Source organism: Hemibagrus wyckioides, linkage group LG26 (genome assembly GCF_019097595.1).
Source record: "Hemibagrus wyckioides isolate EC202008001 linkage group LG26, SWU_Hwy_1.0, whole genome shotgun sequence".
In the NCBI taxonomy this organism is placed as follows: Eukaryota; Metazoa; Chordata; class Actinopteri; order Siluriformes; family Bagridae; genus Hemibagrus; species Hemibagrus wyckioides.
In genome coordinates, this window is record NC_080735.1 from 14,567,807 (window position 1) to 14,594,959 (window position 27,153).

The 27,153-nt window shown below is 40.3% G+C and overlaps 1 protein-coding gene across 4 annotated transcripts; it reads right to left on the reverse strand.

Moving 5' to 3' along the window:
• Window positions 1-59: 59 nt before the first annotated feature.
• On the reverse strand, window positions 60-27,153 carry ppp1r9alb (protein phosphatase 1 regulatory subunit 9A-like B). 4 transcript variants are annotated; one of them, XM_058380575.1, is made up of 20 exons: window positions 26,999-27,153; window positions 24,248-26,381; window positions 19,285-19,417; window positions 18,328-18,448; window positions 18,046-18,150; window positions 17,306-17,564; window positions 17,018-17,170; window positions 15,937-15,990; window positions 15,634-15,863; window positions 14,074-14,170; window positions 12,484-12,619; window positions 11,490-11,647; window positions 9,924-10,272; window positions 9,319-9,376; window positions 9,158-9,229; window positions 8,224-8,437; window positions 6,881-6,925; window positions 6,050-6,154; window positions 1,801-1,989; window positions 60-1,704 (listed from the first exon to the last, which is right to left on the reverse strand). In XM_058380575.1, the coding sequence occupies exons 2-20, from the start codon at window positions 26,153-26,155 to the stop codon at window positions 1,537-1,539; spliced, it is 4,554 nt and encodes a 1,517-aa protein (XP_058236558.1). In that variant the 5' UTR covers window positions 26,156-26,381; window positions 26,999-27,153; the 3' UTR covers window positions 60-1,536. The 4 variants fall into 4 exon arrangements, with proteins under 4 accessions (XP_058236558.1, XP_058236559.1, XP_058236560.1 ...); XM_058380576.1 differs by lacking the exon at window positions 6,881-6,925; XM_058380577.1 differs by lacking the exon at window positions 6,050-6,154.

Consider the following 27,153-nt stretch of genomic DNA (forward strand, 5'->3'; position numbering starts at 1 on the left):
AATAAAACAGCACCGAAAGAATGATTCAGTCTGAGAAACGCAATGAAAGAGATCGGCAGTTCATGTAAAATACTTTTTATTTATTTGTTACACATGTAAAACCATCTGTGGCGTAAAAGACAGTGAAGCTCTCACTTCCTGACAATTCCACTGACAGCGTTGCCTTATTATGTACAGCCAACAATAAAAATAAGCAGATTTTTTTCTTTTAAAAAAAGTAAAAAGACAAAGTGTACAGTAGGGCAGGTGATGTGTTCGGATAAAACTGCACACTCTTTCCATACAGTGGGTTTTGTTCCGCAAAGTGTGTGAGAGTGGGGGCTTCATAACACAGACATTCGCTTGCTACAGATTAAGGTTAGAGATTAAGCTAAAGTGCAGGGTGTGCTCTAGCATTCACGAAGCACTTCAGAGGACAAAATTCATCAGACACTGGACTCGATATAATCCCTTAAGACAGACCCAATATCAGGAGGCTCACATCTGAAAAGCTTCATGAATGCTGGCCATAATGAGAAGTCACCTCACTGCTGCCCTCCAGTGTAAATAAATAGTAATCGACACTCCAGATTTTGTTCATGTCCCTCATCACTGACTCGAGGGTGGAGCTTTGGCTACCTTCATCATCCAACCACAAATTTCACACGATATGACATCATCATAATAGTTTAGCCTTTGATAAGTATGTGGGGGTTCCCCAGGGCTCAATATTAGGCCCGATATTATTCAAAGTGCTTGAGCAAATATATAAATTCTTTAGTATGTAGACACAACAAAGCATTAAACGAATGTGGCTAGTGGTTTTAACTACCTAATAGAATAGTTTACCTATGGTTAGCTTTCTTGCAGGCAAACATGGCTCCTGGTTTTGATTCCATAATGAAATATTTGGCTTCTTAGCTACTTAAGAGTTTCCTATAGAGCTTTGTTAGCTAAAGTACTTTGCTATCTACCAGAGCATATTCCAGCAAGCTTGGCTTGTGTTTTGCTATCATCATATTGTGGAATTACGTTAAGCTAAACATAGCTTCAAGCCAAACGAGTGAGCTAAAGGAATAATGGTGATGTCACATACTGAGGTTTGTGATTTGATGACCCTTTGTTAACCCAAGGAGACGTGTCACTTCAGTGTGTTATCCTCGAACCCAAGTGGCTCCAGAGACTACATTTCTGCTCGGACAGTAAAAATGTAAACAATTTCATTTAGGTGGAAACGCAAGAATCGAATAAAAACAGCAGCAGTGCGATTAAGACACCTCGAGTCTTACATCTGGAGGTGATGAATCAAATCCTAAGATATAAAACTATCATTGAAGATCGTAAAAAATATCTCGACTTATCCAGAGGAAGTGAGAGGATGTGCTAGAAGAAGCTAAATGAGCTATTCCCATCATATCCAGTAACAAGCAGTGCATGCGCACACACACACACACACACACACACACACACGATGTACATGACATCTTGTTGGAAATGTCGGTGTTTCCCAGATCGGGGGCTTTTCCCTGAAGTGTAATATTTACTGGAGATTCAGATTTAGCAGGCAGATTCAAGATTCCCAGGTTGACCACCACCACCACTACTCAGTCGGACCTCCTTCTCCTTCTTCGCCTTCTGTTTCTCCAACTTTTCCTGTGCCTTCTTCATGTCTCTCAGCTTCCTCTTAATGGTGGCGCGATCTCTCTGACTCGACACCCCCAGCTCCTACGACAAGATAATTGACAAATTTTTAATCCACATTTGAATTAAGAACGGTCTACACCTGCATGTTGGAGGAAAAATAACGTCGTGAATTCCCACCTTGAGTTTACTGCTGTCCAGATCGGCCAGACGTTTTCCGTCGACTCCTTTCGCAGTGAACTCGGCTATGTACTGGTCCATATTCATGCCCATCAACCAGTGGCACACCTGCTGATTGGTCCACTCTAAAAGGGGGCGGTTCTGCCACAAGTGTTGCCTTATGACAGGAGCAGGCTCATCGTCGAGGGTCTGAATGAGAACGCGAGGTATGAGAACACAAGCCTTCACACTCACATTCACAGTTGAACATGCTCTGGATATACAATGTTTAACTTACACACTATTTTATTTTAAGCGTCCAGTTATAAATGGGCAAGAGTAAGGATTTGAGCGAGTTTGACGAAGGGCCAAATTGTGATTGCTAGACCACTGGATCAGAGCATCTCCAAAATCTTGCGGGGTGTTTCCGGTCTGCAGTGGTGAAGTATCTATCAAAAGTATCCTTTAAGTCCTGTAAGTTGCGAGGTGAGGGCCATGGAGGGGTCCTTACAGATTAAAAGAATCTACTGCTAACATCTTGGTGCCAGATACCACAGCACTCCTTCAGGGATCTAGTGGAGACCATGTCTCATGGAGGGGCCCATGGAAGGTATAATACCGTGAATAATCCCTAGTATTAGTTTAACACAATTTCTCACTAATTACTAAATCCTGACCTTCATCACACTCCCTCCATCATCATCATCTGCTTGACTGATCCCACCATCTCTCAGGGTATGACGAAGTACCGCATCAAGACTCTTCTCTGTTCTGGCACCTCAACTTTCCCTAGATGTCTCGCTCACCGGCTTCAACTGATTCATCTAAAGTCCAACCTCAATCCTGAAGAACGTAAATGAGCAAAAAGTATATCTTGTCTGTGTGCTTTTCTTACTGTATTTCCTCCCACCAGAGTTTTGAGACTGATTTTATTCCTAGTCCATAAACCAGTATCAGGATGTATTCATTGAGAGAGACTACAAAGCTCTCACTCTATATAAGCACATCTGCCAAATGCCATAAATATAAATGTAATATAATGTAATAAAATAATAATAAGACATATTTACATCTCTCAGAGTGGAGATCTTATTATTTGTTGGGGTAACAGTATCAAATGCACAAGAAGATCTATCTGAACAACTACAGAATAAGGTTAGACTCTCTAATGGAGTTATATTCAGATTCTATTTAAGCGGTTATGAATAGCATGATATAAGCCTCCTGGTGGTCCAGCAGCAGGATCCCGTGCTCTCTTTGCTGCAGCCCGGGTTCGAGTCCCAGACAGGGCGCTAACCCAGCCACTGAAGAGTTAAACCTCAGTGCCAGACCCAAGCCCGAATAAAATGGGAGGGTTGCATGAGGAAGGGCATCCGGTGTAAAACCCTGTGCCAAATTGAAACGTGGACCTGATGATGGTAGGGAGCAGCCGAAAGAACGACAACAACAACACGAACAGTGTAATTATGTTACACAAAAGTTGCACTCATTATCATTAAACTTGATAAGAGTGTATCGCATTTATTTAGTAGTGCATGTGGAGAAGTAGGCGTGGCCTAAACCAGACTTTATTATTATAAATTGGATAAAAAAATTATTGATATAAAAAACAGTAGCAAAACTGAGAGGTATTAATACCAGCACTGTTTGTATGGTGTGTGATTGGTTCAACTTTCTGCAGGATATTGCTCTTGTGCGTTTATTATATTCGCTTTGACCTGCCTGCGATACTTTCTAACAAATCTGTTTGGTTGAAATCAATTCAATTTATCTGTATAGCACTTTTAACAACGGCCATTGTCTCAAAGCAGCTTCACAGAAGTATAGAACATTACATAAGATTATATCCCTAATGAGCGAGCCAGAGGCGATGGTGGCGAGGAAAAAACTCCCTGTGAACCTCATCATCATTTGGGTGACAGTAAATAACATAACGGTTGATTTTACAACAGCAACCAAGAGCTCTTTGAGGAACTAATAGGTCAGCGTAGTTCACTCATTCCTACACCAATTCCTTCCTGCCGAAAGCTGACCGATGCAACGGCAGTTCAGAGAGGGCGTGTAGATAAACAAAAACAAACTCTAGAGACCCAGGATCATCATCATCATCATCATCAGCATGCCTGCATATTATCTTTTCATTCCTAATAATGTGCTCATACTCAGTTCCATCCCTAATATAACAACTTTCATCAGTATGGACAACACACACACAGCTAAATACAGATTTCTGAGGAAGAAAGTTGATGTTCTCGTTCATAGAAATGAATTACAGAGAAAACACAGGTATATATTGAGACTCCTTGAATCAGAAGGCTAGAATCTGTCGGTCATCTAAAGCTGATCTCATTTCCAAGAATCACCCAAACAGCACACTGCTGTCCTTATTAATATCTGTGTGGTAAAAAGTGAAGAAAGATCAATTATCTAAATCTAACATATAGAGTTTAACACTTCTGCAGTAGCTCAGGTAACTGTGAGCGGTGTAAATACTGCAATCGTGTTACTGCAGTTCCATAAAAAAAAAAAAAAAAGTTATTGGGACAAGTTGAATCTAGAGCACATTCAGGAATGAGGCCATAGAAAGTACGAGCAAGAGCGAGAGAGCAGATAGAGTGATATAAAGAAGATCTGAACACTCCTTTTCTGTACTTTACACCTTCCAGCGTGGGTGAAGCAGTGAGTCACTGTCAACGTTTTAAATACTGACCCCTTAAATTCTTAGCTGAACAGTAACATATCATGACCAGTGAGATTTGGACTGTACATGGAGACTTCATGCGTGGAAGTTATGGAAGCATAAACGCATTAATCAAGACATTCTTCAGATGTGAACAAACCATCAACACATATCTTGTATCTTCCACACGACATTCATGACCTTCACCATAATACAGCAAGCCTTTAAATCGAGACCTAGTCATGACAGGTCAGGAACGACTTATTGTCTGGAGCTACTGGAGAACTGAATATAAAAAGATAGACAGACAGACAGACAGACAGACGGAAAGACAGATAGATAGATAGACAGACAGATAGACAGGCAGACGGATAGACAGATAAATAGACAGACAGACAGGCACATAAATAGACACACAAACACAGACAGACAGACAGACAGACACAGAGACAGACAGATAGCCAGCCAGATAGATAGATAGATAGATAGACAGACAGGCACATAAATAGACACACAAACACAAATAAACAGACAGATAGCCAGCCAGCTAGATAGATAGATAGATAGATAGATAGATAGATAGATAGATACTGTAGATAAATAGACAGACAGACACAAATAGACACACAAACACAAATAAACAGACAGACACAGACAGATAGCCAGCCAGCCAGCCAGATAGATAGATAGATAGATAGATAGATAGATAGATAGATAGATAGATAGATACTGTAGATAAATAGACAGACAGACACAAATAGACACACAAACACAAATAAACAGACAGATAGCCAGCCAGCCAGCTAGATAGATAGATAGATAGATAGATAGATAGATAGATAGATAGATAGACAGACAGACAGACAGACACACAAACACAAATAAACAGACAAACAGACAGACAGATAGCCAGCCAGCCAGATAGATAGATAGATAGATAGATAGATAGATAGATAGATAGATAGATAGATAGATAGATAGATAGATAGACAGACAGACAGACAGACACACAAACACAAATAAACAGACAAACAGACAGACAGACAGCCAGCCAGCCAGCCAGCCAGCCAGCCAGCCAGCCAGATAGATAGATAGATAGATAGATAGATAGATAGATAGATAGATAGATACTGTAGATAAATAGACAGACAGACAGACAGGCACATAAATAGACACACAAACACAAATAAACAGACAGACACAGACAGATAGCCAGCCAGCCAGATAGATAGATAGATAGGCACATAAATAGACAGACAGACACAGATAGACAGATAGATAGATAGACAGATAGACAGATAGACAGATAGACAGATAGGCACATAAATAGACAGACAGACACAGATAGACAGATAGACAGATAGATAGACAGATAGACAGATAGATAGACAGATAGACAGATAGATAGACAGATAGATAGACAGATAGATAGACAGATAGATAGACAGATAGATAGACAGATAGATAGACAGATAGATAGAGACTAGCATTGGTGAGTGGGTTGAAATCATCAAATCTGGGATGCAAACCATGACAGATTAACCATGACTGATGATGCTGCATCGACCGTGTGACCCTGGGGTCGCTCACCTCGCAGGAGGAGAAGACGAGTTTCTGGGAGTGTCCTCGAGTACGAGGTTCACTCAATAAAGACGCCAGGGCAGAGCGAGGACTGCTGGCATTCAAATCGAAGCTCTGCAGCGCCCAGGATGTAGACAAAAACAAAACACAAATGAAACATCCAGTGAGCAGCAGTTCTGCAGGTGGAGACATCTTGAGCATGACCAGACTGGTTTTGGTGAGTGTCCCTAATTAAGTGGACAGTGAGTATATGCACACCGCTTCAATGCTAGAGGGGAAAGAAATGAGTCCAGAGAGCTTAGACACTGCAAAATAAACAAACATACAGAGCTACTAACGTGATTATTTATTTATTAAGCCGGAGCTACAAATTATTACACCAAGGTCACAGATCTGGCCAAGACTTGATCCAAATAGCTGCCATTCCAGCCACATAACTAGAGGCCATGTATGAAGTATGACGTTCCTACAAAATACTGATCCTTGAGCTCATCGGAGTCGCACCATTTTGGAATCTCATTACGTGTTTTATAAGGAGATATTTAGTTCATGGTCACATTTTATTATAAAAACACCATCACATCACCTCAGGGGATCTGTAAACATGCTACATTAGTACGTTAGCAGATATCTACTATGCCTACGCATGCACAACGTTTGTGATCAGTCACATGACTACATCGAGTAGCAGTGGCTAGACGTAGCAGAGTTGGGTGTCTAGGACTACTCCACCTAGCATAAATATTCTCTAGAACAAACGGGCGAGGGACGGAGACGTGTTAGTTGGTTAAGGTCTACCTGAGGCGGTTATGATACGCTGAAAATGACTTGATACCGTACCGTATGTAAGGCGTGCGAGAGGCGAAAGGGACGAGACGAAGTGCTCTGAGAAGAGTATAAGAAACAGATTTTGCATTAACCAAAATTATTTAATGAAAATACAATCAAGAGACTGTCCTACTGGATACATTATATACTCTAAAGCAGTTATTTTCAACCACTGTACCGAGGCACACAAGTGAGAGATCGTCAAGTGTACCTGTGGGAAATGACCCATTTACAATTAATTGGTCCAAAAAATGATGATTTAGTGACTGGAGATAATTTGCCATTGTTGAGTGCCTGTGCCTGCGATGTAGTGACTGGCAGGGTAATGGAAATACTCCTCCATTTCATTAAGTAGCACAATAAAGACCTTGTTAATTCATCCCAATGGAATTAATGATGCGTGTGAAAGGTGACATCAGTGGACGAATATTTGAAAAGTGCTAACTCCGAACCCAGACCCTGGACGGAATTTTGACCCAGGTGAAGGCTCTAGTATGAGTGTTGGTCAAAAGAAAGCAAACATAGTGAGCTTGAGACATTACAGTGAAAGTTATTATCTCTAAAAATGCAACACCCGTCACTTTAAAACAAGAACGAGAAAGAGGTAAAGAAGCGAGTGCAGGCAGGTTGGAATGGGTGGAGAAAGGTGTCGGGAGTTCTGTGTGATAGAAAAATATCGGCGAGAATCAAGGGGAAGGTGTACAAGACAGTGGTGAGACCGGCCATGCTGTATGGTTTAGAGGCAGTGTCAATGAGGAAGAGACAGGAGTCAGAGCTGGAGGTAGCAGAGCTGAAGATGTTGAGGATCAGAGACAGGATTAGGAAGGAGTACATCAGAGGGACGGCTCATGTTGGACGTTTGGGGGGACAAAATTAGGGAGAGGCCAGATTAAGATGGTTTGGACATGTTCAGAGGAGGGAGAGTGAGTATATTGGTAGGAGAATGTTGGACATGGAGCTGCCAGGCAGGAGGCAAAGAGGAAGGCCAAAGAGGATAATAAATGAGGATATGAAGCTAGTGTTGAGGATGCAGAAGATAGGGATAGATGGAGAGAGATGATTCGCTGTGTGAGAGCCACTCTGGAGCCTCACTGGAAAATAATCTTCATCTGAATATCCGATGCATGATAATAATAAGTACAGAAAAAAATAACCAACATGGTGTGTTATCAAAGTATTCGTTATTTCTAAATAATGTTGTTGTTAGCATAGAAACATGAACATATTTCAAGCATGTGCATTAATCTGAACCTGTAAACAGAATTAACTGATCAACAATCCAGACCTCACCATCGCTACAAGATCTTACATGAAAGCCTGGCGTTTTGTGCACTGCACCCATGCAAAGTTCTCACCTTATTCCATCGTTCCATTCCGTCCCCCGTGTGTCCCTCCGTAGGACTGTGGGGGAGACTAGAGCTGGACAGCGACTGCTCTTTCTCTCGCTCCCTGTCTCTAGATCTCTCCCTGTCCCCGAACCAGGAGAAAGGCATGCAGGACGGGATGGAGGACACCGAGTCGGAGGGAGAGGCGTTTCCGCTGGATTCGTCCACCAGCTCTCTTGAGCTCCTGCGTTTACACGGTGCAAATAAAAGTGGCTCTAAATAAAATTACTTTACACAAAGAAACGTCAGATTTATACGGTGGCCGAGAAGTGCACGACAAAATAACAAATCAGAACACAAAATAACAATTTAGACAACCTGGAAAAAGTAGGTATAGTTCGCGAATGGAATTCTTACTGCTGATTGGACGAGACACCCGTCACTCAAGATACACAAGAAGTACAGCAGTCTGCGGCAGTAGAAAGTCGCGTATACATGATCGCAGCTCTGCCCTTATAGCGCTCATCGCTTATTCTGAAATAGTTTTGTCTTCCAATCATATCTGCGTTCTTTAGATGTGTTTTTACAGATTGTAAACTAATTTTTATGCCATTATACGCTAACAGTATATCCAAAAATCATGGCATATAAACGTCTTTCCTTAAAATAGCGTTGAATGAATTGCATTTTCTTATAAAGATAAATATATATGTATATATACATCTAAACGAATGGTTTAAAGTGAAGGCAGACATATACAAGAAGTAGGAAATTGTGTATCTAACTTCATTTCTTGTACATCTTTAGTGACAGATGTCTTGTCCAATCAGCGGTAAGGAATTCCGTTCGCAAACTATACCTACCACTTTTCCACTTTCTCTGAATTGTCCTTGATTTGTTATATTGTTTTGCACTTCTCGGCCACCGTAGATTTTATATCATCTAGAGAGATAACTAAATTTACCTGCTCCCTACAGAACCCCGCTGCACCTCCTTTTCTTGCTTGCGGCCTTTCCCACCGGATTTGCGCAAACCGCTGGTGTAAAAACAATCGGGAGAAATTAATACAATAAAAGATGTACTATATATTACTAGTTATGGTATTTAAGAGAGCTTGGGTGTTACCCAAAATCTGGAAATCTTCTCTTGGACATTCTTGTCGTCGAGCTGTCACTCTCCTCATCTGTGAAAAAAAAAAAAATTTATTTGTTGTCTTAACTTTGGGTCGAACTGGACTTTACAGAAATACTATGGATGACGATTTAACGTCGACAGTAATGTTATTTAAAAAGAGCAGTTTGATTACGTAGCTTTCTCAATTCCGATTGGTCGGAATTTTATAATAAGTGAACTTTAATACGTTAGCATTGGTTTAACAGCTATTTCATGAAGAAATTATGCTCGGCTTAATTTAGCCTAATTATAAATGGGTTATTTATTGAATACTGTATAATCCTTGACATGTTGTCTGTAAGAAGTCATTTACATTTAGTCTCCAGTGTCAGGGCTTTATAACAGCTGCTACATCGCAAGAAAGTCTTCAGAGGGAGGAGTTTCCTGGTTTCTCTTTAACATGAGCTTTTTTTGTCTTATTGACTTCAGGAGTAAAGAAACCAGAGACTGATGCAGGCAGGACTGCGTTTTGCTATTTAAAGATGTTTTAGCCTGTTTAAAAGTCAATACATGATCATAAACAAATGAAATCAGTGAATGAATATTTGATGCTGCACCTTTGTTCTTCCTGCTCTGGCTGCTCTCCTTCTTCTTGTACCTCCTGTTACGAAGGTTGTGGAGCAGGCCGGAGGATGACTGGCTGGATGTGGGAGAGTGAGGTGTAGACGAGTCTTTAGGAGGAGACAGGCTAGACCTTGTGCTGCCTTCTCCATGAGGCATGAGGCCCTGAAGGGAGGGAGAGCTGGACAAATCACCTCCCCTTTCTCCTCCAGGCCTCGTCCTGCCCTGAGACTCGCTCCTCTGCTCGTAGCCCGGCTGTGCAGAGGATACAGGTATGGAGAGACTCTCCAAGTAGGAATGTCTCCGGTTAGTTTCTATACCGTTATCGCTTTTATGCTCTTCTTGCTGTGGAAAGAAAGAAAGAAGGAAAGTTAACAGCTTGATATTGTTTAATAAATCACTGGAATTAAAGGATCGAAATACTGTGAAAGGCGAGAATGAAAATACTATAATACAACTGTAATATACTGTAACAGTCATTAAACTACTACAATATGCTATGACAGTAAACAGTCAAAATACTATTATACCTTAAAAAATATAATCACATACTAGAATACTATTATACTACAACAGGAAACAGTCAAAATAATATAATAGTAAAAAATATAATACTATTACATACACCGGTCTAAATACTATAATACAATAACAAGAATTATATTCTATGTATATAACATACTATTATTCTACAATATTTGATTATTCTAACAGACAACAACAAAAAAAAATACTATAATGCACATTATAATGTTATTATAAGGCTATAAACATACTAGATTATTATTATACTATGGCAACAATAGGCAACAATCAAAATACTGTAATAATACTATGCTATAGGATAATATTGTATACTGTACCAAACAACCATCACAATAATATTATAATACTGTACTATACCATACTATACCAAACAACTGTCAAAATAATAATAATATACTATACTAGAGTATAATACTCTATAATATATCAAACTACACCGATCAGCCATAACATTATGACCGCCTGCCTAATATTGTGTTGGTCCCCCTTTTGCTGCCGAAACAGCCCTGACAACCCTTCGAGGCATGGACTCCACTAGATCCCTGAAGGTGTGCTGTGGTATCTGGCGCCAAGATGTTAGCAGCAGATCCTTTAAGTCATGTAAGTAGCGAGGTGGGGCATCCATGGGTCATACTTACAGGATACTTTTGATAGATACTGACCACTGCAGACCGGGAACACCTCCACAAGCGCTGTAGTTTTGGAGATGCTCTGATCCAGTGGTCTAGCCATCACAATTTGGTCCTTGTCAAACTCGCTCAAATCCTTACACTTGTCCATTTTTCCTGAGGACTTTGAGGACAAAATGTTGATTTGCTGCCTAATATACCCCACCCACTAACAGGTGCCATGATGAGGAGATCATTAGTGTTATTCACTTCACCTCTCACTGTTCATAATGTTATGCCTGATCGGTGTATAATGTAGTATAATATGGACTAATTTTCGAAAAATAAATGCAATCTTCAAGGCAAACACATGTTATCAAACAACCTCAGTGATATTCTGTAGCTCACCTGTGGCTGAATGGAGGACTGTGTGCTCTTAGCGGACTCTCGGAGTTTGTTTCGTGATGGCCTTTTGCGCTGGACTCCTTGAGTAAGCCTGGCCTTGGCTCTGTAAGCGCTGCAGTCTAGACGATCCGTCCGGGGTATCGCCTCCCCCAAGTCCGCATCTGAAGAGTGATGCCTTACATTATGATCTGTATATTACTGCTACATCAGTCGTTATTTGCAGTGCAAACTAGGAATGGATCACAAAGGACACTGCAATATTTTATTGAATATTTCACTGGAAAGAAAAATAGATAAGAAATAAAATAACTAACCCACAAATAATCTACAGTGTAGAACATCTGACACTCACGATATAAGCCATTTATTTTGATAGTGGTTGAAATAACAACCATATATATTTATATTTATAAGAAAATAGAATTCATTCAAATTCTTTGAGGAAGGACGTTCATATGCCGTGAATTTGGATAAACTGACAGCGTATCATGGCATAAAGATTAGTTTGTGATCTCTAAAAACACACCTACAGAACGCAGGTTCGTTGTGAAGACAAAACTATTCCAGATTATATGATGTAAGTAATGCTAAAAGAGCAGAGCTGTGTTCATTCACACACCTACTTCTACTTCTACTGCCACAGCCTGCTGTACTTCCTGTATATCTTGAGTGACGGAAGTCTCGTCCAATCAGCGCTAAGAATTCCATTCGCAAACTATACCTACCTTTTCCAGTTTGTCTAAATTGTGATTGTGTTTTTGGTTTTGGATTTTTTTTATATTGTTTTCTGAGTTGTTATTTTGTTTTGCACTTCTCGGCCACTGTATATAAGTAAAGATGTTCCACAATATTAAAATAAACTGTAAATGGATAAAACGTATGACGTAATAAATGACATAACGTCATTTATTAATAAATGGTAAGGAAAGACATGGTAATGGTAATGATAAAAGACAGGGTAATGAGAAGGTAAGACATGGACATGAGTCTGCTCTACCGTGAACGAAGTAGTCTGAAGCTTGTTCGTTCCTATCTGAAGATCCCGAGGTGGGGCTGCTCGGCTGGCTTTCTACCGCGGGACTACACGACTCTTCAGGCTGATCCGAACTCAGTCGACCTTCCAAAACAGCAATCTGAGGACCAAGAGAAAGGGAAAACATATCAAATCAAGTTATGTATTAATAAACAACGTCATACTTTTTGTCCAGTTACAGTTTAACATCAGCATTTAATGTTGTGGAACATCCACAAGAGCATTCTTGTAGTCACTTTCACTATAAGCTTTATTAACAGTCACTCCCTCACCATCCGACTCTTTTTCCTTTTCTCTTGAAGTTACCAAGATAACAAGCAGAACTCAAAGCCAATGGTGCCATCGGGGCGTTTCCTCTACCAACACACCTAAATCTACTAGCTCCAGGTTTGTACACGTGAAAATCCCTCAAAATATACTTCAAACAGCATGGACAGTATAGAGGGAAAACTATTTGAGACGTTTGACCTTGCTGTTACCTTGACCCTGTTTAAAATCAATTCATCTGCTAAGTCCAATGATAAATTCCATCTAAATTCTACAAGCATTCACCCAATCAGATAGAGAATATCTTGGATGTACGTGTGAATGAACAACCTGAAAAAACAATGCTTCCAGCACCTAGTGTCAAAAACACAAAACAAAAATAAAAACAAAACAAACAAAACAAAAATCAAATCAAAACAAAAATCAAATTGAATCAAAAACACAACAAAAATCAAATCAAAGCAAAAAAACAAACAAAACAAAAATCAAAACAAAATGAAAATAAAAAAAAAATTCAAATCAAAACAAAAAAACAAATCAAAACAAAACAAATCAAAACAAGACAAAAAGCAAATAAAAAACAAACAAAGTGCAGCTCTTCCTCTGTTGTATTTCTGTGGTAGAAATGCTAACATATTAATATGAGTGCATTAACATGATCACTGCACTGCTATCAGAGCTGCTGCTAGAGAAAATGAATCTCTACTAGACTTAACCACTAATCAACAAGACCAATCAGCTTTGACTTCACAACAATACTAATGGCAAGTCACACAATTATGAACTTATTTTCCCAGAAGCCAAAAAAATAGAATTTTTTCTTTCCATGTTCAGCATTGAATCTCTGTCATGTCAAATTCCACAGTGGTGCTTCATATGAATCTCATATGAAAGTAGACACTTTCATATTTACACAGGAATTTACATAAGAATTGTTTTTCATAAGTATTTATATTTTTACTCTAACCAATTAAAGTTTCTATTTTCAAAGTAAATGTTGATATCAAACCCATTTCTGCTCTCTGAGATGCCCCAAGTGCTTGTTCATAAGCATCTGAAATGTGAAGGTGTTTATCTTCAACCACTAAAATTCTGTGTAAGGTTCTCCAACAGATGGAGAAACACATGTCTCACACTGAAAGTCCTGACTCATTTTATATCAGACTCACAGCCAGAAAATAATTCATTCATTTATACTGATTAAAAATGTCCTATAACTCAAATTCCATTCCTTCAGCATAAAGAAACACCAGTGTACTATACTGAAGACACTCATGTCAAATTTACCTGTTCATGAAGCCTTCTCAGAGTCTTCTTATAATCCTTCTCTCTGTCCTCTAGACGTCTCTTCAAATCCTCCTCTCTCTTTAGAAACTCAGCTTCCCTGCAAACGGAGCACAATTAAACTCGCTTGCACTCAAAATCCATCTATTATTCAATAACTTTTCAGCTCTTTCAGATTTGAAAAAAGTTACCCAAAGGCCTCTTTAGCTCAAAAAGGCTAGTGCGCTCAAACAAGCAAACAGAGTCTCACTGATAGAGAGACACGAAAAAAAGAAGAGACATGCGAAGAAATATCTTGTGACCTTTAGCATGATGAGAAGAAAAGCCACTTCACAAGAAATGCTCTATGCAATTAGAAGATTAGGAAAAAAAAAAAAAAAAAATGCCAATTTTGCTAACAATACACATTAGCAAAATAAAACGCTAATTAGCTTCTAGGTATTAGCGTAAATACATTGTTAACCACGATAGCTTTAACATGTGCTATTTCTATTAAAAGCTATAGTATTTCTACTTCCATTTTATTTATTGCTAATTTCAACATAAAATACTAAAATCGAACAGCTTTAGCTTAATATTATTTCTTTGTTCTATATCTCCTATGTTCTGTAAAGCTTCTTTGAGGCAATGTCCATTGTTAAAAACACTATACAAATAAAACTGAGCCTTAGCTTCTGGTATACACAACATACTAGCAGAGTATTAGATGGCTTGCTGGTTTACACTACTTAGCAAGGCAGCCTAATAGCTAGCTTATAGGGAACAACGGCTGCAAATTTACTCTATATAAAAGCCTAAAGTTAGAGAGATGGCTAGCTAACGCTACTTCTTGTAGCTACTTCGAATACGAAATATTGTATATAATGCAATAGTTAGACCCAAGAGATAAATTTTTTGCTAACCCACCATGGTCACTAAACTTTCAGCTACATTTAAATCTACCATGCCAACTTTGACCAAGTGTAATTCTGTTGTTTGTCGGGTAAATTTCAAAATCCACCTTTTCAGTGTTGACCCACTGTCATTTTGTTTGTTGGGTCAATTTTAAATCCATCTTACATAGATCCACATCCACATCGATCAAATGTAATTGTGGCTGTAGGGTCAGATGTAAATCAAACAAAAATGCTGATCCAACCTTTCGACTTTCAACTACATTTATATCCACTTGTTGATTCAACATTTAAAATCCAGGTACAATAGCAAACCAAGACTGGGCTGATGGTGTATATGAATGACCAACATGGCCAACAAAGCAGATGCAGGACCAAGGCATGTTTGCTGCCAGGGTCTGAAAGTCTTAGCCTAGAATTAACTAGCTATTTAGCAAACATGGTTAGCTAGAAAAGTCAGATGGTTATAATAAGTTCAATATTATCTAACTACAGTGCACTGTTGGGTTAATGTTGTTAAATAAGACCACATCAATCAGCATTAGCTAGCATGAAAAGTCTAGATAATAATCACATATTGATACACTACAGGAATGATCCAGTATGCAATGTCAGGGTGCCATTACTTATGTATTTGAACTTAAAGTGCATGTTGTGCTTGATGTCTTACCGGTCCTTGTGTTCTTGTAGCAGTGTGTTGGTTTTGTCGTATTTGACCTGCAGTGCCTCGTGCTGGCTCTGGGCCTCGCTGAGCCGCTGGTTGATGGTCTTGCAGAGAGCCTGAGCATCCAGCCAGTATTTCTCCAACTTCTCTATTCTCTCTCTGCTCTCGTTCACGCTCTTCTCCAGAGATGCACCTCGAGCCTCCCAGGCTAAGCGTTCAGCTTCACACGCTCGCAGCTACAGAAACACAGAGACACATGGATTTGCAGTTCTAGACCAACACCGAGGGCATGGAAGAGCTTCTGCTTACCTTTTCCTTCATCTGCTTCAGCTCTGTTAGAGTTGTGCTGTGCTTCATTTGGAGCTGTAAGAGAGACAGTTTAAGCTTAGAGAGCGGTTGAGCAAGTTTATACTGGAATAAGTGGACAAGGAGGATTATTTTCAACCTAATTGGCATTGGTGCTAAAATGAATATATTCAAGAATGTAATAACAATAAAAAATGACAATACCAAAAAAATCAATCCATCCATCCATCTATTCATTAAAATTTTAAATATCCATATATTTAAATATCCATCCATCAAATATCCATCAAAATATCTATCCATTGATCCATCCAAATATCAAATGTAAATTAATTGATCTAAATATCCATCCATCCATCCAAACAGTCATCCATCGATTCATCCATCCGTTCATCCATCCATCAATCTAAATATCCATCCGTTAATCTAAATATCCACCCGTTAATCCAAATATATATCCATCCATCCAACAATCCAAATATCCATCCGTTAATCCAAATATATATCCATCCATCCATCCATCCATTATTCAAATATTCATCCATCCATCCAGATATCCATCCATTTATTTATCCACCCATTTAAATATCCAAGCATCCATCCATCCGAATATCAATCCATCCATCCAAATATCCATCCATTAATCCATCCATCCATGCTTTCCTACACAGGGTCACAGGGAACTTGCAACTGATCCCAGTGGAATCAGGGCACAATGTATGGGATACAAAACGTCTCGCACACACACACACACACACACACACACTAATTCACACACTATGCACAATTTAGAGATGCCAATCAGCCTACAATGCATGTCTTTAGAGGAAACTGGAAAACCTGGAGAACCCCGAAGCACGCGCACACACACACAGACACTCACTTGTAACCCCAGAGGCAAACATGATAACCATGAAGCCATCACGCTATCCAATACCAATAAATTTGTTCAACATATTAGGTAGGAGACATGGCCCAAAGTAGGAACTGCAGATTTATTCAGCTATTTTATGTACATACCCTGTCACAGGATACTGCCTAATAAGCACTCAGCATCTAATTATACACTTCTCCTTCTTCATACCTCTTTGAATGTTTGGTCCAGCTCGCTATGATTCATGTCCTTGGGAATAACAATGCCTTGATTCTTCAGGTGTGCAAACACCTCCTGAGCCAAATCAAGTGAGGTGTCTTTGTCTTTCTCCTCCTCCTTCTCTTCCACTTGACTCTCTTCACCCTGTATTACATCAGAAAACAACGCAGAGTATTTATCAGAGATACTGATAAAAAGATAAACAAACAAAAGTAAGCTTTAAATCACCCAGAATATATGGCAAAAGCCCTCTTAATCCCAACCATCTCTCTCTTTTACCTCCTCCATGGTGCTCTTATCCTTTTCTCCTGCAAGTTGCTGGACTTCTTGCTTGACAGGATCGCGTTCCTGAGGGATGTGAGCCGTTTGCTCTTCAGGCTCAGGTTCTTGAGGCTGGGTCAACATTTCTCCATTCTCCGCCTCCTGGTCAGTAGTGTCATCGTCTTGATTTTGCGTGCTCTTTTCTTGCTCCAGAGTTTCACTGATCAATCGAGCTACTTCACTCTCAACCCCTGGCTTTTCTCGGCCAATCAGAAACCTGCATTTGGACACAGAGTGCGTGTTATCTGGTACGTATTAAACTGAGAACTCATGCACAGATTACAGAATTCGGTCATATGTGCTGTGTTTTTTCTGCTTGTAAAAAATGTACATTTCCAGAAATATTTTTTCAGCAAAACTATGTGGAAATGCTCTTATTTTAGTTACTTTTACACTATCTTGACTTGTCTAGCGATAAAATCCTTAGTTCTACATCCCCTTTCCTGGTAGCAGTAAAGGAACATGGACGAGATAAGCTGCTAGCGTAATGAATCATTAACTGGTGCAGTATCACTGATCAAACACAAACACGCCCTATGATCTATGACCACTAAATCCAGATGCTACAGTTAAGAGGTCACACTCCAGAACAATAAAGCTCTCCGGTTCATATTGAGATAATAAAACTGACCTGAATTCCTTAACAGTGAATGATTGCATGTTTTTGAGCTCGGTCATGTTTACGTGCATGTCCTTACTTCACGAGTCCTCTGGTGTTCTTCAAAACAGTGGCGGCGAACAGCTGGGTGACTCCGACCAGGCTGATCCCATCCACCTCCACGATCTGATCGTTGACTTGAATACTTTACAAAAGGACACAGCATCCAAATAATTGACTTCTCACATTTCAATTCATCTCAATATTATCAATAAATTAAAAAAATCAGCAGCTAGTAGGAATTAGCACACAATATTTCCCTAAAAAGAATATATTATTAGCGTTGTGGCGTAGAAATTTCTTCAGATTTAGGATCAGGTACCGGCCATCACGCTGAGCCGCTCCTTTCTCCGTGATGGTTTTGACGAAGATGCCGAGTTTCTCCAGACCTTGATCGGCTCCTACGCCCATTCCTATTATACTGATCCCCAGACCTTCATCTCCTGTTCCAACAAACCAACATGCACATGATATCTACACTGAAGAGATACAGTTTCAGAAAACTATGAACAAATCTTGAAATGGAAATAACTTATAACGATATAATCCATCTCAAAACAACTATTATACACTATATTGCCAAAAGTATTGGGACACCCCTCCAAATCATTGAATTCAGGTGTTGTTTTTCAGGGGTTGGGCTCGGTCCCTTAGTTCCAGTGAAAGGAACTCTTAATGCTTCAGCTTCATACCAAGACATTTTGGACAATTTCATGCTCTTTGTGGGAACAGTTTGGGGATGACCCCTTCCTGTTCCAACATGACTGCACACCAGTGCACAAAGCAAGGTCCATAAAGACATGGATGAGTGAGTTTGGTGTGGAGGAACTTGACCTGAGTCCTGACCTCAACCTGATAGAACACCTTTGGGATGAATTAGAGCGGAGACTGTGAGCCAGACCTTCTCGTCCAACATCGGTGCCTGACCTCACAAATGTGCTTCTAGAGGAATGCTCAAAAATTCCCATAAACACACTCCTAAACCTTGTGGAAATCCTTCCCAGAAGAGTTGAAGCTGTTATAGCTGCAAAGGGAGGGCCAACTCCATACTACATTCATGTGCATGTAAAGGCAGATGTCCCAAAACTTTTGGCAATATAGTGTAAATGAAATCTTATTAGGAATAATTCAATTTCAGCTTATTTCAAAGTAAGTTATTTCCATGCACCTGATAAAACTCATTTCCCATGATACCTAAAGCATACCTCAGTGACCAAACCAAGCATGGCCTTTCACTCACAGTGTAACAATGTGTGCGTTTTTGTCATTTGTACGTTACCTTTCTGAATTTCCACTGGGAAGACGTCCATTTTCTCCACCCTCTTCTCCAGCTCGTACTCGGCCGACGCGGATACAGGGTCGACTTCTTCATTTCTGCGATCGTAATCATCGTTGGAATACGTGCTGAACACCTGCACAGAGAGAGCGTACACGTACACATGTGTACACACACACAGAGTTTTATCTGAATCCCAGAACGATTAAGGCAGACAATGACGATTCAATGTGACCCAAATTGGTTTTTGATTAATAAATAATTCATCTAGATCAGGAGTTCCTGATCCTCACTTTTTCTCCCCAAATCTCCTGTTCATATTATTTCTCACATGATAATGGGGAGTTGTGGTTTCTAACACTGTAACCACAAACCCCCGAGTTCCCTACTGTTAAATTTGAGAAGTGGAGATATAAACAATTCCCACTGCAAGTAAAGAGACACCCTGATTCCAGATTCAGCTTCAGAATCCACTATATTACTGTCACATGTTTGAGTGAATGGCTGTATATAACATATGTATTAAAAGCTTAACGCTAAATGTATCAGAATAATACAGATAGTGTGTGTCTGTGTGAGAATGTGTGTTTATGTGCGTATGTGTATATATGTGTATGTGAGTGTATGAGAGTGCATGTGTGTGTTATATATATATATATATATATTTATATGAGTGTATAAGTTTGTGTGTGTGTGTGTGTGTGTGTATATGAGTATGTAAGTTTGTGTGTGCGACTTTATATGCATGTGTGTGTGTGAATGTGTGTGTGTGTATTTGAGTGCGTGTATATGAGTGTGTAAGTTTGTGTATAAATGTGTATGTGAGTTTATATGCATGTGTATATATGTGTATGTGTGTGTATGAGAGTGTGTGTGTGTGCGCGAGTGTGTGTGTTCGTTCCTCATGTAAGCAACCAACTTGGCCTGCAAGCAACTAATAAAAGAAACACATTGACTAGAAATCAGCTGCTAGTCTATAATAACACGATCAAGCCACTCCCCCTTTTCCTTTTTCTCCTTCGTGTCTCTTATGGTAAGTCAAGCCCATTTTTATTGCCGTCTTATCTGTATTCCGAACTGGGTCAAACCCTTACAAAACGATAGAGCAGAGTACAAGACAACACCGTGGCTTCATGGTCATGATCAGGAAAGGGCATTTAAAATACAAAACCAGGAACACTGTATTTTGTAATTTATATATAAAAATGTCAGGATAAATATTCGGCACGTTCGGCAAAAATGCTTTGATGTGACTTGTCTTTTTTATGGAATATATTCACTGCTGTTAAAAAAAAATCCCCTTACCTCAGAAGGCCTCCTCCTTTTTTATATTAAGGTTTAAGAAGTTTTGCTAGTTAAATTAAATCACTGACACCACACAACTCTGAATCTTTCTCCAAACAGAAACAAACAATATAGAGAGGTGAAGTGAATAACACTGATGATCTCCTCATCATGGCACCTGTTAGTGGGGGGGATATATTAGGCAGCAAGTCAACATTTTGTCCTGAAAGTTGATGTGTTAGAAGCAGGAAAAATGGGCAAGTGTAAGGATTTAAGCGAGTTTGATGAAGGGCCAAATTGTGATGGCTAGACCACTGGATCAGAGCATCTCCAAAACTGCAGCTCTTGTGGGGTGTTCCCGGTCTGCAGTGGTCAGTATCTATCAAAAGTGGTCCATTGAAGGAACAGTGGTGAACCGGAGACATGGACCTGGACGGCCAAGGCTGCCCCGTGTGATCCGATCCAACAGACGAGCTACTGTTGCTCAGATTGCTGAAGAAGTTAATGCTGGTTCTGATAGAAAGGTGTCAGAATACACAGTGCATGACGGGTCAGCAAAAGGGGGACCAACACAATATTAGGCTGGTGGTCATAATGTTATGCCTGGTCAAACAAATGAGACTAAAACATAACACTTGCTCATTTATTTATAGAGGAAAAAAAATGTGATTGTAAAGATGGTACAAGTCCTTTTATGTTGTCATGGAGTACCCATGCACCTTTGAATAATGTCTTTTCTTCAGCCCTCCTGCACAGAGAAGTCTCTCTTTCGCTCTGCATGTCTCTTTTCCCAAACACAGAGCACACAGTTTATTCTTAGAGACAAGCAAGGATGAGATTTATAACTGCACGACTAGATGAGAGCGAGAAACCACAGGAGCGAGCGCAGTAATCAGGTCACACATTAGGCTAGGATTCCACTGTGTTTTATTTGGAAGGAGCTGTCGTGTCTCGGGTGTGGGATTCAGCTCGCTAATAAGCGTAGCAAGACTCGAGGTGGAACTAGTCAGGGGTGAAATCGCTCCTACACCAGAGCAGCACAGAAAGCAGCCTGATTTAGCCCCACCTGCTAGCGCCAGACATCTTGACTTCTCACTCTAGCAAACTGAGACACGCTCTATGTGTCTGTGTGTGTGTGTTTATGGTTTATGTAATCTTACAATACCAAATTGCGTGTGAATATTTTACATAACTGAGCTTGGACAGTAAATAATGGCGCTCGAAGACTAATGAGCGAGAGAAACTGTTTACGTATACAGAATAGTTACGAGGGCATCGGAGGAACCTGTTTTTAGCTCAAGATAAAAAAAGCTTCCACTCTGTCATTCAAGACAGGCAGCTCAACAAACATCCAAGTCCTGATCTAACCTGGTTTCCACCGATACGCAGGAGAGAAGAATCCTAATTTACAAACTGCACTGGGAAAAGAACAAGAAACTGAAGTGTGGGTCACTGGCGACGAGGCAAAGCGGGAGATGTCTGCTATCAAACACGCCAGATAAAGGAGGGAAACACCAGAAAGAAATGTATTTCTACACACTATAGTGCATGTGCATTAACATAGAAAACAGACAGACTATCAGAGTCTCACACACACACACACACACACACAGAGGGGTCTTTCTTTCCTCAACAGGATCTGTGCCTTTCAAGCTCACTTTCTAGTAGTCCAACAGAGTCATGTGACCCTTCAAACAATACACTTCCTGTGTGATGCCAACCAACAACCAACCCTTACCCCCCACCCCCCCTTCAGGATGTCTCTGTTTTGGCATCGGGACAAATCCATGACCTTGCAAAAAAAATGCATACAAGTCAACAATGGAAAATGAATATCACTGTAGCATCAAGGCAAAACGTGTAGTTACATTACTTAACAAAAACTGATGTGAAGCAATACATCGTAAACTTATTTAACAACTGAAACAATGCTGAACAGAACGGCCCTGAGGGAATTTCACTGTAAAGTCTAATCCTGAAGACAAAGAACGCTGCAGGAACATGTGGTCTCCCTCTTCTGCTACAGCAAACCTTGGTGATTAGCAGAGGTAAATGAGGTGGAGTGCTAAACTACAAAGTGTAGCTCTTTGGGACTGTACTTTAGATCAGGGTTTCTCAACACAAATCCTGGGAAAGCGCTAACATTTGACATTTTTACACCATTTTTCTCATTTGTGGTAGAGAAATTTCAGGTTATTAGCTTTGGCTGAATACAGTATAATGGCGTTGGATGGTAGAGAGAAATACAATGGTCCATTGAGACATTAGAGACCAGATTAGCCTAAAATCCTGCTTCTAACAAACCCATCTGATCCAATTCAAGTCAAGACGCTTGGATGGTCATTTGAAGCATATTGTACACAGCTGGTGCAGAACAAAATGAAATGAAACAACGGTCCTCCAGGACGCAGAGCTATGAGACAAAACACAGAACTAAGTACACAGTAAATCATAAAGTCCATGTTGGAGGTCACTGTATGCTAATCTGTTGAGCGCTGCTAATGCACAAACTTCAACCACTACCACTAGCTCTCAAAAAGATTTATATATGCACTGACCAATGTCCTGAAGGTTTTCTAATTACCCTAAAAATTGAACGTTCCTCCATGAATTACAGCATGTGCAATCTCTATTTATCCATTTTCGCTCACACCTGCATGAACGTGAAAACACGTCTGGCCCCTAAAACCAAAGACAAGCCTGGTTTGTCCCATAAATCTGACTGGATTCCAGAGGTCTAGTCCTCATACACGCCTTCATCTCTGATAAACAAAGTGGTGGATTTGGAAGTCCTTCATATAAACCATGTAGCAACTACAAGAGGCAGCGTTGGCAGGATATGATCCTCCTGTAAATTTCTAATTTTAACCCATTGTGGTATGGACTAGCAAGGCTAAACAGAAACAGTTTCCCTAGTCAGGCACTAGGGACTAATATTATATATTATTATGGATTAAGGAACATGGTCACCAAACACATCAAGGTACAAGTACATCAGCAGATCAGCATTTACTTTTTCTACAACCTCATGAAAACGATCTGAAATAGACGGAATTCCTCTTCAAACACTTGTTTACCACCTGTGAAAAGGTTTGAGCCAATTCCAAAACCCTTACCAAGAGGTCAAGCCAAGAGCTTGGCACTCAGAAATAAACTATACCTGAGGCTATTTCTCCTTCTACCTCTACACTTCTCCTTCCACGTTAACTGTCAGAGAGCGAAAAATAACAAGCCTGAATTAATGCAAGCTCAGACAGGACCTTCGTTCAAAAGAAAAAAAAAGTGGATTGTTTTCTTACACTCAGGTGTTAGACTGCATTCTGATCCCAAATCAGCTCTACTTATCTACACAATACTATTGAAAACATACTGTATGAGGAACAGCAAGCCTGCTCTTCGGCTGCCACTATTGCACAACACAGACAACGGTTTCACTAGCATGTGAGATCTTGTATAAAAATGTAGAGGAATGATAGACACAGATTAAACCCACAAAGAAAACATTCCAACCACTGACCATTTGAGACAAGAAGATCTTTGGAAAGTGCTCTTGAGTATCGGTTAATGCTAAGAAGCTAGGTGATTGCTGAGATATTCAACAATATTTGCAGTTTATAAACCTCTAGTTAGTTTAATTGCAAAATCGTGCATAATAATACAAGGCCAAAATTAAAAGCCATACCTTGATAGGAGCAGTGGAGAACCTGATCTTCCGTCTTGGGCTGGGGTCATCTTCATCAGAGAGGCCTGGAATCTCCTCATATTCCTGGAAATGCTCATAGTCTTGTCCAGAATTCTGTGCTTTTTGCTGATAGTCTGACTTACTTTCCCGGTCATCCACAAAAGCTGCATTCTCAATCCCACATATCAAAGGTCTCTTCCCAGCAGAGTCCTCATTCACTTGCTGTTGCCTCTCTTCCCCAGTCCCTTCTTCAACATCATGCTCATCATCGTCTTCCTCTAAAGCTTCTTTCACCACATCATCATCATCATCATCTTCCACATTCTCCTCGGTTTCCCTCTGCATGCCGTTTTCCTCCTCTTCCCTCACTTCCTGTTCAGTTTTCATCTCACTGTGTGGACATACTTCCTCTTGCACTTGCTTTCCCTCGTCTTGTACCTCTTTCACCTTCCCGCCTTCCTCTTCCTCCTTCTGTTCCTCTTTGCGGATACTTATATCCTCTGCCAACTTTTCCTGCCTTTCCTGATCCTTGTCTCCTACCAACATAGTGCCATCCATCCCCTCCTTCTTTTTCTCCTCCTCTATCCTGAAGTCCCTCCCTGATTTACCTTCATTATATATACTTTGGACCTCCTTGCTGTTTATGGAAACTATTTTTGAAGGAAGATATGTGGGAGGTTGCTCGTTCTTGACTTCTTCAAAAACGTCATCTGCAATGCGGTCTTCCTCATTGCTCTCACCTTCTGACGATTCGTTATGGACCACAACTAACTCGGCTCGGACCGTAGACAGACTCGGGGAACCGAACTCCCCCTTGTGTTGCTTCCCTTTAGAGACATTCAGTTCCGAACATTCATTTCCTTCTCCTGATGGACTTGCAGAACCACTGCTCACAGACAGACGATGACGCTTCTCGCTTTTAAAAAGAACAGTTGGCTCGGTTGACACAACGGAAATGGAAGTTTCGTTAGCATTATCCATTGTGCTACTGGTACTCCAGTGATGGCTTTCTTCTGAACAGACTCCATTAACTGGGGTAGGTGAATACTGCGACTCACTTTGTGAAGTTAAATTTGCAGCTGCCTGACCAGAAGGACTTTCAGGCCACACAGAGTGTGATGTGGGAGAATCTGGCGACAAAAGTGAATCTGAATGCTCACTGTTTGGAGACGATGGTGGTTGGGAATGACTGCTTGGACTCTGTGAACGAGTTGAGACAGATGGACCAGACAAGGACTCACTGTCACTGTCTAACATGAAGCTTTCCAGTCTCCTGGATATAGGTCCTGCATTCTTCATCATCAGCGCAGGCTTGTGTGGTGGTGTCTCACGCTCAGTTCTTCCTCTGTCCTTGTCCCCCTTTGATTGATCCCCTAGTATCTGCATTTGGTCTGACTTTTCTGTAAGCTTTTTCACACACCTGCCTTCCTCTGAAACGCTACGCACAGAAGATCGGCTGATGGATCTACCAGAAGCACTTCTGTCTGTAGGTAGTCCACTCTCAAAGAGCTTTCTGGTTTCTGAGAACTTCTCAGCCAGTGCCACTTTATCAAATGAGATGTCTTCTGATTTCCGTACCACTTCGGTGGTGCCCGATTCCATGCTGGAGGCACTTCCCACACTAGACCTGTATGAGGCAGAGCTTCGTTGCAATTTAGTCGTTCCAGCTTTGGTTTGGTTTGCACTCGAATCTTGTGGCTGTTGGGCATCCATCTGAAGAAAGATGTTTTTAATTTCATTCACCCGGGTCCCTGACGGTCTGCCTCGCACCTCGCTACCTCCGTAGGAGTAGAGGACGGACGGTCCCTCGAAGGAGCACTTGATGGAGTGGAAATCTGATTTGTATGCATTTCTGTGAGGAGAGGCACTCCTTAGCACCCGGTCGGTTTTGGGTTCACTTTTGATCATTTTACAACTCTGACTCAAATCGTGCAAATAGGCCAAGGATTTAATCTTTTTAATAAAAGATGCAAGCTATAAAAAAAAAAAAAGAAGAAGAGAGAAATCAGCCTGTAGTTTTCCAGTTGCTTTTTGCTGGCATGTTTTTAACACAGCCTTAAACAGGACTGGACTCTCTGTTGTCTAGTCGAAGAGGGTTCTTGAAGAATACCACATTGCACTGAAGTGCTGTTACCTAAAGAAAAGAAAAGAAAAGATGAATTTTTAGGCTTGTCTTGAAAACAAAAATATCAGTCCAGGTTAATTCGCTTTATTTAAATGAATGTTTTAAAGATCACTGTGGCTTGATTAACATTTTAACATTAAAGAGTATTTACCATTGGTAAAATATTGAATACTTATCAGTGACTTAAATAAATAAATATTTGAATAAATACAAATAAATGTAAAAAAAAAAAATATATTATTATACCAATAAATAAAAATAAATATTTATAAAGTCGCACTTGTTAAAAAAATACTTTATAAATATTTATTTACTTCTACTTAGGTATGATTTATCATGCAGTAACAAATACAAACAAGAAAACTTATTCAAAGAAACATTTGTCATACTACTCTTTAAAAAAATTTCCCGGTGTGTGTGTGTGTGTGTGTGTGTGTGTGTGTGTGTGTGTGTGTGTGTGTGTGTGTGCGCGCGCGCGCGCGCGCGTGTTTATTAAAACCTAGTGTGACTCCGGTGTGAACCGGGACGCCGCTGTCTTTTTAATTTTGCCACGGATTCACTAGAAATCGATACCGATAGCACACTTTCCTCCACCAACAGAGCCAAGAAAACTCGATCAAACTCACCATAACTCCACGCATATCAGCGGAGGAGGAGAACTGACATAATCATCCACATTCAGAAGCAACCAGACCAAACTTGTCGCACCCTTTTCAAGCGCCTCGCTGCCTGCAGCCTTCACTCTGTGGAAACGACTCCGGGGGAGCAAGCCTTATCCTCG

Excerpts from the sequence above, each read along its gene's own strand:
- ppp1r9alb (XM_058380575.1), bottom strand. The coding sequence starts at position 26,155 with ATGATCAAAAGTGAACCCAAAACCGACCGGGTGCTAAGGAGTGCCTCT. Across the intron at positions 18,449-19,284 it reads CCCAGTGGAAATTCAGAAAG|GAGATGAAGGTCTGGGGATC; the intron begins GTAACGTACAAA and ends TTGTTGGAACAG. Across the intron at positions 10,273-11,489 it reads AGTCCTCCATTCAGCCACAG|CAAGAAGAGCATAAAAGCGA; the intron begins GTGAGCTACAGA and ends TTCTTTCCACAG.